Genomic DNA, 13,380 nt, shown 5'->3' with positions numbered 1-13,380 from the left:
AAGGCACTGAATGACAGCTCAGGGTCGTTTAAATATCCCGCCCTGCGCTGCCATTGGTGCCCAGCGGGCGGCCGCGGCTTCTACTGCGCATGCGCGAACTCGAACGCCGCGGCCGGCCCGGAACCAGTGCTCGAGTCCCTGCGCCGGGCGGCATACTGCGCCTGCGCCGGGACCAACGCGGCGGGGATCGAGGGGATCCCTGACACCCCCACACCAGACACACCACAAACGGTAGCCTGCCACCACCCAACAGTTTATCCGCAGAACGGTCTGCTGGGACACCCCACACACACAGATCTCCGTCTGGCAGACCTGTTACCTTGCAATCTGCCCACACACAGTGCAGTTGCATACAGATTGGCAATGAGCTGACCGAGCGTATAAAGGCACTAAAATACAATCCAATCTAATCTCTAAAATCTAATCTCTCCGGAGATATGAGCCCGAGCTTAAATACCCAGAAGTCACTTATTCATTTTATGATTTAATATCCCGAAAGTGGGTGGTGCATAAAATATGTACAAAGTATAAAAAGTTACAGAAAATACAAGAAGACACACAATTGGATATTGACTATAAAATAAAAAGGAATAAAAAACAGAAATAAAACTTTTACCGAGAGTTATCCTGCGACTGGAGCCAGTCAGAGAAAGTCCGCGATCCGTCGGTCAATAGAACCGGATCCGTTCGAATCACACTGTCCATGTCGATTGGACCAGGAACTATTTGAATCACCAAGTCAGGGATTGAATTTCCGACACCAGCACATCAGTCCGATCGCGACAGTACCAATCACTGTTCAGCTGTTGCAATCAGGCGCCATATAACCGTTTTATGCGTTTCTCTGGGATTCTACGCGGGCTACAAATACAGTTTTACATGCAGATGTAGCCTACAGTGTGTCCAATCAGAAGGAAGTATTTTCATCTCTCTGCAACTAATATTTTAGCTTTTGAGAGATGAAATCTATTCCTTTGATCTGTGATATAAGTTATAGCTTGACAGACACATTGGAGCCACTCCTGGTCTCCTGCTGTTTTTCGAAGCAGAAACGTCTGGAGTTCCTCTTTTAAACTTCCAGAAGGTGACAAAGTCTGGCTACATAGGTGACAAGGTTCTGTTCTAGGTGTCACCTGCAGCCTAGAGGATGCTCTGTCCTTTCAGATGCTAATTGGTGACCATATGTCTCTGACTGAATCCTGAACCCATCCTATTAACATGGAATGAAGCTAAATCTACAATGTCATATTTCTACAGATCACATCTCAGCTACTCAAATCTTGCATTTATGTCACAGATAATAAAAAAAAAAATTCAGGATACATACATTACCATTTGCCACCAAATGAAAGCCCAATCTGTCCTGAAAAAAGCAAGGTGTAATTCACCGGATGTACAAAGTAGTTGTAATGAGATGTACGGTTTTACTAACACGTGTCAACGTTGCAAAATTGTGCTTAGGCGTTTAGATTTGTTTTACCCCTTAGGCGTTAAGGGGTTAATATCCATGAAGGGAAGGGACAACTCCAACAAGCACCAAACCCTGACCTCGACCTTATCCAACACCTTTTGAGATGACCTTGGAACGCCGATGGTGATCTGGGTCTTCTAATCCAACATCAGTACCTGACCTCACAAATGGGACAAATTCCCACAACTAGCCCTACGTCCTCCTAGAAGAGTGGAGGATATTGTAGTCGCGAAACGGCAGCAAATCCATATTAATAGCCGTAACATTCTGTTCATAATGGTGTGATGGTCGGGGTGCACAAACCTTTGGTCACATGATGTACTGTGGATGTACGTGTGTGACTTTCTCCTTCACCGTCTATAGGAGGCAGGTTTTGGATTATTCTCCCTCAGCAGTGTAGAGTCCTAACATGGAGAGACCTAAAGAAGGCCCTGTAAGACACTGGACTGTCAGTTCTGGTGTATGGCGTCCAATGATGGCTCTCCATGGAAGACCTCTGTCCATACTCACCAGAGAATAATTTGTGTCTTTCCTTCCAGAGTGAGCCGCTTTATGTTCCCGTCAAGTTTCATGGCCTGCAGAATGAGAAGGTGTCCGTGTCAAAAAGTGCGAGTGAGGAGAAAGGTAAGCCAGCCATGTCTGGTGTGTGCCGTGTATATGACCGATAAGATGAGGGACTATGGATTACAATTGTACTGGGACTGGGTGTCTGGTGTGTGCCGTGTATATGACCGATAAGATGAGGGACTATAGATTACAATTGTACTGGGACTGGGTGTCTGGTGTGTGCCGTGTATATGACCGATAAGATGAGGGACTATAGATTACAATTGTACTGGGACTGGGTGTCTGGTGTGTGCCGTGTATATGACTAATAAGATGAGGGATTATGGTTTACTGTCTGTACTGGGACTGGTAGCAGGACATACCAGAATGGCACTTGCCCATAAAATATCAGCCTTTTGCCTCCAGACGCATTTCCTGGCTACTTTGCCCGCATCCTCCACCAGTTGTGATTTTCTGAGTTCCAGATCACCAGCCAGTTAATTTTTCTTCAGCATACAAAAACACAAACCATCTATAAACTCTTGATCAATGTCAAACTTTTGGCTTCAATAAAACATGTCCCTTTGCAGGTCTATCTTGTCCCCACCCACTGTGGGGGATGGGGGGGGGGTCCACAGAAATGGTCAGCACAGCCAGCAGATTTTCAGCATTGAACAGCATACGGTTTTTCCTTACAAGCCTGTCCTCTCCACCTCACCCTTCATGGACACCCGCTGGCTGCTTCCTGCCCTTCCCGGCCCTCTCACAGGAGGGTTAACCCCGTTCAGGGCCAGATTACCCGTAGTCAGGATTGGAGACTCTTTTCCACCCAGAATCTCTCCAAGCCTCTGCATCTCTGGGGCCAATAATAGGACTTACCAATCCTGGGCACACTAAATCAGTCGTTCCTTTCTCTCGTGTCATCCCGGACTTCAGCTGTCTCAGTCTGACCTCAGTCTCAGTCCCGTGAAAGAGTCCTGTGAAGACTGAGATTGAACCACTTTTGTTGTTTTCTTATTCCGGGTCACAATCCTGCGCAATGTCCTTTTTTGTCTTCTGGATACGCCGCCATAACCTTTCATACTGAACCTCACCACAAGGCAAATAAACTGGCAACTTCAGTCACAGAGGCACCAGCTTAGCAGCACCAGCAATTTGCCGTCTTTGAAGCTCAGGAAGCTCTGCCATGACCCCGTATTAGCAGCGCTCGCAGTGAATGAGGAAAGTGAGGCTTCCCACATGTTAGCTAGGTGTCTCATCACACAGCGGAAGCCAAAGAGTGCTCCATCACTTCCGCTTTCAACACAAAACATTCCTCCCAGGAGGAATCTCGGGGTCCAGGGCTGCCTTAGACACAGAAGACCACATTGGACTTCCTGATGGCTCTGGTGCACACTAACCAATCCTACGTCACCGCTGCCTGAATCCTTTTCCCCCAAGGTCACTGGTTTTGGTCCTGGCAGCCGGCCAAAAATTCCCAAGTCTTTCCCAATGCATCCTCACTTACTGCATGCTGATTGGACCCATTAAAAGGTGTTCTCACCACTAAACCATTTTATTCTGCAGCACCCCATGAAGGAGGAATTCTACAAGAAATGGGATTCTCGGCAGCTGACCAGGCTATTTCCCAATTAAGTGGAACCCTGACAGCCCCAGTAGATGAGGTTCCAGTGTTCAAAGACACTACTGCTTAGAAGCTGGAGGCTGCTCTGCAGCATTTGGTGGTTGCAGTGGGAGTGTGCCAGTCCCTTTAAAGTAGAACTACAGGCAAAACTTTTCATTTTTGATATAGTAAAGGAGGGTTATAACCCCTGTCAGGTTTTTTGCCCTTTGTGTCCCATCGGGGAGATTTCCCTTCACTTGTCCCATAGTTAAAACAGGAGGTTGGAGGAAATCTCTTCAAAGTGAGGCAATCCCTGGTTGTCCCCATTGGAAGATTTCCCCTCCATTACTGTTCTAGGGACAACCCAAAATTAGGGATTTTCTTTTACTTTTGGTAATAATGGTGAACACAGACAGCATTAAAACCTGACAGGGGGTCTTATCCATCTCCACTCTATTCCATGTATTCCCCATTTCAGAGAATCATACTGAGAAAATCCTGCCAGTTGGCAGCTCCTGGAAAACTTTCCGAGAACCTTCAGTATCTTGATGGATGCCTTGGAATGCTCCATGGGGCAGCTTTCATAGTTGGGTACTCTGTTTGTCCACATGAGAAAGAGATCCTGTGGCTTGGGTGTTGGTCAGCAGAACTTCTCTGCAGAAAGCAAATTGACAGGCTGCCCTTCTGAGGGCAAACACTTGTTTGGACCATCCCTTGATGCCTACATCCAGAAGATGATCGTGGGGAAAACCATTAAAGAGGGTGACTTCTTGGAATTCGAAGGTGCCACTGCTTTCTCTTGTAAGCAGTCAGCTTTGGGCTTTAAGCCAAAACCTACATTCAAGCTCCGTAAGAGGAACTGGACCCTTTTAGATACTGGTTCTGGAAGCAAATCCTCAGTGAAGGATTGCTCACACAGGTGAGAGGACGCCTGTTGGCTGACGCAGCTGCCTGGACTCAGGAAGTCTCAGATGAATGGGTCTGAAATGTGGTATGCAGAGGCTACAAGCTGGAGATCCACTGTTTTCTCCCACCACACATTTATGCACAGGGGCTGAGAAAGATGGTAGCTGCCTTTTGATGCAGTCCTCTATGTCCAGTTCCAGTCCAGAGCTCCACAGCTCAATCTCCCGTCAGTATGAGACAAGTGTCTGGAGTCCTTGAATCTGCAAATGCATCTGACTCCCAGGACCAGGTCAGCTCTGAAATGGTGGATATCAATGCAGATGCTGGATACAAGGAAATCCTTCCTTCCAATGAATTTAAATGTCTTGATGGATCCCATCATGTTCATTCTGGAGAACTTGGGTCAGGGTATATGGTCGTTAGAAAACAAGTTGCCAGTCAACATCTTGGAACTTCGGGCTTTGGCTGGCTTTCCTCTTCTGGTTTGTCTCCCTGTCGGGTCGCGATCAGACAATGCCACAGCTCAGGTATATATCAAGCATTAAGACGAAACAAGGATGTGTGCTGCTCAGCAGAAAGTGGACTTGGTGTTGTAGGCAGAACTCCACACTCCAGCCCCCTCCACTGTGCACATTCCCGGCACAGAAAATTGTCAAGTGGGTTTTTTTTTAGCTGTCAGCAGCTGAATCCAGGAGAATGGGCTCTTCACCCAAGGCTGTTCACAGAGATTTGTCTGCATTGGGGGCTACCAAATGTGACCAGAACCAGGGTTACTCAGGTGTTTTTCAGTAGGTCTCCTGGTGGGATCCGTTTTCCCTGATGTATGCCTTCCCTCCACTTCCACATCTACCTCTTATGCAGGATAACGGTGAAGGGCATTCCAGTGCATTTGATGGCAGAGTGGTGTGCCGACATTTTGGTCTCTTGTCAGACTAGCTGTGGCTCTTCAAGATCAGCCAGATTATCCTGCTTTACGTTCGCTGGCTTTGACAACATGGCTGTTGCATTCTAAGTTCTGATGTATGGGGTTGTTTCTGATTCTGAGATTTCTATCCTCCTCACGACTAGAAAGTGGACCTCCAGGACAGTGTACCATCGTACGTGGAATGCTTATTTCACCTTGTGTTTCATTCCCAACAGTATGTTGTGGGGCACATTTTGGCTTTTCTCCAGCCTGATGTGGAAATGTCTCCGGTTTTGAGTACCTTCAAGTGACAGATCTTGTCTGGCTGTGCTGTTTTGGAAACCCATTGCACTCGATTCCTTCATCAAAGCCTTTGCACAGGTCTTCTCTGTTTTGCAGTCTTCTACTTTTTGAACTTCTCTGTGAGATGTCGCTTCCACTGTGCAAGGCTTTCTTTTGGTGGCCATTGCATCATCTCCCAGGGTCTCAAAGTTGGCTGTGCTCTACCTGCAAGGAACCCTTACTGGTTCTTCACCAAGATAAAGGGATATTGAGCCCTCAGTCCTCTTTCCTACCTGAGGTGGTTTCTTTATTCAGCCTGGATCAGGACATTGTCTGACATCCTTTTTGTTCTAATCCTGAGCATCCGAAGAGGAAGGTGGTTCAATATTTGAAGTTGGCTGAGTTTATCTGATCTTACAGCTTTGGTTTGACAGTCTGATTCCATGTTTGTTCTGTAAGGGTCGGGCTACTTCTCACACGTCTGTCTTTGTGGATTTGTCCGCTCATTCCCCAGGCCTGTGATGTTCTTCTCTTCCCGGTCTATGGCCATTCCACCAGGAGGGTCAATGCTTCCTGGTCTATTCAACTTCATGATTCTGTTTGTTCAAGTTTCTACTCAACCTTGTCTTCACATATCTACTACCCGGCCTCCTCTTCATATATCTACTACCCGGCCTCCTCTTCACATATCTACTACCCGGCCTCCTCTTCACATATCTACTACGCGGCCTCCTCTTCACATATCTACTACGCGGCCTCCTCTTCACATATCTACTACGCGGCCTCCTCTTCACATATCTACTACCCGGCCTCCTCTTCACATATCTACTACCCGGCCTCCTCTTCACATATCTACTACCTAGCCTTCTCTTCACATATCTACTACTCGGCCTCCTCTTCACATATCTACTACCCGGCCTCCTCTTCACATATCTACTACGCGGCCTCCTCTTCACATATCTACTACGCGGCCTCCTCTTCACATATCTACTACCCGGCCTCCTCTTCACATATCTACTACCCGGCCTCCTCTTCACATATCTACTACCTAGCCTTCTCTTCACACATCTACTACCCGGCCTTCTCTTCACACATCTACTACCCGGCCTTCTCTTCACACATCTACTACCCAGCCTGCTCTTCACAGATCTACTACCTACCCTGCTCTTCACACATCTGCTACCCACCCTGCTCTTCACACATCTCCACTCGGCCTTCTCTTCACACACCTACCACCCTGCCTTCTCTTCACACACCTACCACCCTGCCTTCTCTTCACACACCTACCACCCGGCCTTCTCTTCACACACCTTCCACCCGGCCTTCTCTTCACACACCTTCCACCCGGCCTTCTCTTCACACACCTTCCACCCGGCCTTCTCTTCACACACCTACCACCCGGCCTTCTTCACACACCTTCCACCCGGCCTGCTCTTCACACACCTTCCACCCGGCCTGCTCTTCACACACCTACCACCCGGCCTTCTCTTCACACACCTACCACCCGGCCTTCTCTTCACACACCTTCCACCCGGCCTTCTCTTCACACACCTTCCACCCGGCCTTCTCTTCACACACCTACCACCCGGCCTTCTCTTCACACACCTACCACCCGACCTTCTTCACACACCTTCCACCCGGCCTTCTCTTCACACACCTTCCACCCGGCCTTCTCTTCACACACCTTCCACCCGGCCTTCTCTTCACACACCTACCACCCGGCCTTCTCTTCACACACCTTCCACCCGGCCTTCTCTTCACACACCTTCCACCCGGCCTTCTCTTCACACACCTTCCACCCAACCTGCTCTTCACACACCTTCCACCCGGCCTTCTCTTCACACACCTTCCACCCGGCCTTCTCTTCACACACCTTCCACCCAACCTGCTCTTCACACACCTTCCACCCGGCCTTCTCTTCACACACCTTCCACCCGGCCTGCTCTTCACACACCTTCCACCTGGCCTTCTCTTCACACACCTTCCACCCGGCCTGCTCTTCACACACCTTCCACCCGGCCTTCTCTTCACACACCTTCCACCCGGCCTTCTCTTCACACACCTTCCACCCGGCCTGCTCTTCACACACCTTCCACCCGGCCTGCTCTTCACACACCTTCCACCCGGCCTGCTCTTCACACACCTTCCACCCGGCCTGCTCTTCACACACCTTCCACCCGGCCTTCTCTTCACACACCTTCCACCCGGCCTTCTCTTCACACACCTTCCACCCGGCCTTCTCTTCACATACCTTCCACCCAACCTGCTCTTCACACACCTTCCACCCGGCCTTCTCTTCACATACCTTCCACCCGGCCTGCTCTTCACACACCTTCCACCCGGCCTGCTCTTCACACACCTTCCACCCGGCCTGCTCTTCACACACCTTCCACCCGGCCTGCTCTTCACACACCTTCCACCCGGCCTGCTCTTCACACACCTTCCACCCGGCCTTCTCTTCACACACCTTCCACCCGGCCTGCTCTTCACACACCTTCCACCCGGCCTGCTCTTCACACACCTTCCACCCGGCCTGCTCTTCACACACCTTCCACCCGGCCTTCTCTTCACACACCTTCCACCCGGCCTTCTCTTCACACACCTTCCACCCGGGCTTCTCTTCACACACCTTCCACCCGGCCTTCTCTTCACATACCTTCCACCCAACCTGCTCTTCACACACCTTCCACCCGGCCTTCTCTTCACATACCTTCCACCCAACCTGCTCTTCACACACCTTCCACCCGGCCTGCTCTTCACACATCTACCAACCAACCTGCTCTTCACACATCTACTACCCAGGAGATGTTTATGCCTCTGTAGATGCCAGTCTGGGCGGAAGGTGTTGCAGGCTGCTTTGCAGTAATATTTCCCCCTGTTCTGTTACAGGGTTGTTGGTGTGTTGCCTATCTCTTATTGTCATTGGTTTAGGACATCCCAGTAGAAATTAGGATTTCTGGTAAAATCCTTTTCTTGGAGGACAGCCCAGGACACAAAGATCCCGGATTGTGTTCTCGTTGCTACAAAACTGTTGTTTGGCTGAGCTGGAGGAGTTCTACCTGGGTGGGGATTCTGCCTTTATTGGCCAGTGTCTTTTCTCCTGAAGGTGGCAGCATAACCCAGTTATGGATAGGATGTCCACTGTGTCCTGTGATGTCCTCCAAGAAATGGATTCCAGGAGGAAACAGTCCTATTTCTTTCCAGTTACCTTCTCAAACCAGATTGTTCTTGCAGGTGCTGTCAGGTTAGACTCGTGTACATAGTCTCTTCTGTGTGTAGAGTGCAGTCCCCTTCTATGGATCCCCTTTGTCTCCATTTCTAGCCATCAAGAAGCCGCGGGTCAGGTTCAGTAACCTAATGGAGGTGAGACAGCTCCCATCCAGCCAGGCTCTGGAGGCCAAATTATCCCGCATGGCCAACCCCCCACTCCGGGATAGCGAGTCCAGCCTGAGGACGAGCGGGAGATTCTCCATCTGTCAGGTGGCCAAGATCAGCTTCTTCTTCTGCTTTGTGGTAAGACCCCCCAATGGCGGGTGATCACCCCAAACTGGAATATTGTTATAGAAGTCAGAAGTAAATATTCCTGACATCATAGATCTGCTTTCTGGGAATGACACCCTCACGGACCCCCATATTCCACACTGGACCTGTATATACAGATCACCTGTACTGTGTACTAGAGCTTGTACATGTTGATGTCCCATACAGTGTCAGCGGCACTGAGGTTACGGAGTGCCGGGGGTGGGATGGAGTGCCGGGGGTGGGATGGAGTGCCATACTTCATACATGGGGTCCATCTGTTGTCCGCAGTCAGATGCTCAGGATGGGCTCTATCATTACATAGGAAACATCCCGAGAATTTATAGCTCCTCTATAGAGGGATATTGTGTGTATTACACAGTACAGAGCTCCTATATAGGGGGATATTGTGTGTGTGGGGGGGCCCCCCTGCCCCCATCCCCCCTCAACCATCTCCTCATTCTCTCCTCTCCATCTTCTAGTGGTTCCTGGCCAATTATTCCTACCAGGAGGCGCTCTCTGATACCCAGGTGGCCATCGTCAACATCATCTCCTCCACATCAGGTCAGTTCATATCTCCCTACAACCAGATCTGATATCTGTCCCAACACAGACTGTCTGTCAGCCAATGACTGTCCGGGAAGGGGGACTGACTGGGGGGGGGGGACTGACTGGGGGGGGGATTGTCCAGACACCAGACATGTAATGCTAATGTTAGAATACAAATGGCCCCCCTCCCCCACCCCATTAGACGGTCGGTTGATGTCGGTACCGCCGACTCCTCACGAAAATGATCCAAAGATGCTGGAGGTAGATGTCCGAGACGGCATTGTAGATGTCAGAGATTGTCTCGTCTCCCTCCAGGTCTGTTCACATTGATCCTGGCGTCTGTCTTTCCCAGCAACAGCGGAGATCGCTTCACTCTCTCCAAATTATTGGCGGTTGTTCTGAGGTAAGAACTCCCTCCGTGTTCCTCCTCCTCCTTCTCCATCCGTGTTCCTCCTCCTTCATCCGTGTTCCTCCTCCTCCTTCTCCCTCCGTGTTCCTCCTCCTCCTTCTCCCTCCGTGTTCCTCCTCCTCCTTCTCCCTCCATGTTCCTTCTCCTCCTCCTTCTCCCTCCGTGTTCCTCCTTCTCCATCCGTGTTCCTCCTTCTCCATCCGTGTTCCTCCTCCTTCTCCATCCGTGTTCCTCCTCCTCCTTCTCCCTCTGTGTTCCTCCTCCTCCTTCTCCCTCTGTGTTCCTCCTCCTGCTCCCTCTGTGTTCCTCCTCCTCCTCCCTCTGTGTTCCTCCATCTGATGGTCTATGCTCCCTCTCTGTACGGTACACTCTTCTGTCCTCCTCCCTCTGTGTTCCTCTTCCTCCTCCCTCTGTGTTCCTCCTCCTCCCTCTGTGTTCCTCTTCCTCCTCCCTCTGTGTTCCTCCATCTGATGGTCTATGCTCTCTCTGTGTTCCTCCTCCTCCTCCTCTTCCTCCTCCTGCTCCCTCTGTGTTCCTCCTCCCTTTGTGTTCCTCCTCCTCCTTCCTCTGTGTTCCTTCATCTGATGGTCTATGCTCACTCTTTGTTCCTCCTCCTCCTTCTTCTCCCACCGTGATCCTCCTCCTCCCGCTCCCTCTGTGTTCCTCCACCTCCTGCTCCCTCTGTGTTCCTCCTCCTCCTGCTTCCTCTGTGTTCCTCCTCCTCCTTCTCCCTCCGTGTTCCTCCTCCTCCTCCTTCTCCCTCCGTGTTCCTCCTCCTCCTTCTCCCTCTGTGTTCCTCCTCCTCCTCCTTCTCCCTCTGTGTTCCTCCTCCTCCTCCTTCTCCCTTTGTGTTCCTCCTCCTCCTCCTTCTCCCTTTGTGTTCCTCCTCCTCCTCCTTCTCCCTTTGTGTTCCTCCTCCTCCTTCTCCCTTCGTGTTCCTCCTCCTCCTCCCTCCGTGTTCCTCCTCCTCCTCCCTCCGTGTTCCTCCTTCTCCTTCTCCCTCCGTGTTCCTCCTCCTCCTTCTCCCTCCGTGTTCCTCCTCCCTCTGTGTTCCTCCTCCTCCTCCTCCCTCTGTGTTCCTCCATCTGATGGTCTATGCTCCCTCTCTGTACAGTACACTCTTCTGTCCTCCTCCCTCCGTGTTCCTCCTCCTCCTCCTCCCTCCGTGTTCCTCCTCCTCCTCCTCCTCCTCCCTCCGTGTTCCTCCTCCTTCTCCCTCTGTGTTCCTTCATCTGATGGTCTATGCTCACTCTTTGTTCCTCCTCCTCCTTCTTCTCCCACCGTGATCCTCCTCCTCCCGCTCCCTCTGTGTTCCTCAACCTCCTGCTCCCTCTGTGTTCCTCCTCCTCTTCCTCCTCCTCTTCCTCCTCCTCCTTCTCCCTCTGTGTTCCTCCTCCTCCTCCCTCTGTGTTCCTCTTCCTTCTCCCTCTGTGTTCCTCCATCTGATGGTCTATGGTCCCTCTGTGTTCCTCCTCCTGCTCCCTCCATGTTCCTCCTCCTTCTCCCTCCGTGTTCCTCCTCCTCCTCCTTCTCCCTCCGTGTTCCTCCTCCTCCTCCTTCTCCCTCCGTGTTCCTCCTCCTCCTCCTTCTCCCTCCGTGTTCCTCCTCCTCCTCCTTCTCCCTCTGTGTTCCTCCTCCTTCTCCCTCCGTGTTCCTCCTCCTCCTCCTTCTCCCTCCGTGTTCCTCCTCCCCCTCCTTCTCCCTCCGTGTTCCTCCTCCTTCTCCCTCCGTGTTCCTCCTCCTCCTCCCTCCGTGTTCCTCCTCCTCCTCCTCCTCCCTCTGTGTTCCTCCATCTGATGATCTATGCTCCCTCTCTGTACGGTACACTCTTCTATCCTCCTCCGTGTTCCTCCTCCTCCTCCTGCTCCCTCTGTGTTCCTCCTCCTCTTCCTCCTCCTCCTCCCTCTGTTTTCCTCCTCCCTCTGTGTTCCTCTTCCTCCTCCCTCTGTGTTCCTCCATCTGATGGTCTATGCTCCCTCTTCTGTCCTCCTCCCTCCGTGTTCCTCCTCCTCCTCCTCCCTCCGTGTTCCTCCTCCTCCTCCTCCCTCCGTGTTCCTCCTCCTTCTCCCTCTGTGTTCCTTCATCTGATGGTCTATGCTCACTCTTTGTTCCTCCTCCTCCTTCTTCTCCCACCGTGATCCTCCTCCTCCCGCTCCCTCTGTGTTCCTCAACCTCCTGCTCCCTCTGTGTTCCTCCTCCTCTTCCTCCTCCTCTTCCTCCTCCTCCTCCTCCTCCTTCTCCCTCTGTGTTCCTCCTCCTCCTCCTTCTCCCTCTGTGTTCCTCCTCCTCCTCCTTCTCCCTCCGTGTTCCTCCTCCTCCTCCTTCTCCCTCCGTGTTCCTCCTCCTTCTCCCTCCGTGTTCCTCCTCCTTCTCCCTCCGTGTTCCTCCTCCTCCTCCCTCCATGTTCCTCCTCCTCCTCCTCCTTCCTCTGTGTACACTCTTCTATCCTCCTCCCTCTGTGTTCCTCCTCCTCCTCCTGCTCCCTCTGTGTTCCTCCTCCTCTTCCTCCTCCTCCTCCCTCTGTTTTCCTCCTCCCTCTGTGTTCCTCTTCCTCCTCCCTCTGTGTTCCTCCATCTGATGGTCTATGCTCCCTCTTCTGTCCTCCTCCCTCCGTGTTCCTCCTCCCCCTCCTTCTCCCTCCGTGTTCCTCCTCCTCCCTCTGTGTTCCTCCTCCTCCTCCTCCTCCCTCTGTGTTCCTCCATCTGATGATCTATGCTCCCTCTCTGTACGGTACACTCTTCTATCCTCCTCCCTCTGTTTTCCTCCTCCCTCTGTGTTCCTCTTCCTCCTCCCTCTGTGTTCCTCCTCCTCCTCCCTCTGTGTTCCTCCTCCTCCTCCCTCTGTGTTCCTCCATCTGATGGTCTATGCTCCCTCTCTGTATGGTACGCTCTTCTGTCCTCCTCCCTCTGTGTTCCTCCTCCTCCTCCCTCTGTGTTCCTCCATCTGATGGTCTATGCTCCCTCTTCTGTCCTCCTCCCTCTGTGTTCCTCTTCCTCCTCCCTCTGTGTTCCTCTTCCTCCTCCCTCTGTGTTCCTCTTCCTCCTCCCTCTGTGTTCCTCTTCCTCCTCCCTCTGTGTTCCTCTTCCTCCTCCCTCTGTGTTCCTCCTCCTCCTCCCTCTGTGTTCCTCCTCCTCCTCCCTCTGTGTTCCTCCATCTGATGGTCTATGCTCCCTCTTCTGTCCTCCTCCCTC

General features: G+C 51.7%; 1 protein-coding gene across 7 annotated transcripts in view; it reads left to right on the top strand.

Moving 5' to 3' along the window:
- Positions 1–13,380, top strand: part of SLC35F5 (solute carrier family 35 member F5) — an 82,266-nt gene that overhangs the window by 27,072 nt on the left and 41,814 nt on the right. For all 7 annotated transcript variants that reach the window (XM_089664269.1, XM_089664267.1, XM_089664265.1 and 4 more), the window contains 4 exons: positions 2,011–2,095; positions 9,035–9,225; positions 9,714–9,795; positions 10,096–10,183. In XM_089664269.1, coding sequence (XP_089520395.1) covers positions 2,011–2,095; positions 9,035–9,225; positions 9,714–9,795; positions 10,096–10,183 — 446 coding nt within the window. The remainder of the gene's footprint in view (positions 1–2,010; positions 2,096–9,034; positions 9,226–9,713; positions 9,796–10,095; positions 10,184–13,380) is intronic.

The sequence above is a fragment of the Staurois parvus genome, unplaced genomic scaffold, assembly GCF_062004578.1.
Source record: "Staurois parvus isolate SC_StPar_1 unplaced genomic scaffold, SC_StPar_1.0 ptg001876l, whole genome shotgun sequence".
NCBI lineage: Eukaryota > Metazoa > Chordata > Amphibia > Anura > Ranidae > Staurois > Staurois parvus.
This window is presented reverse-complemented; position numbering and strand designations above follow the sequence as displayed.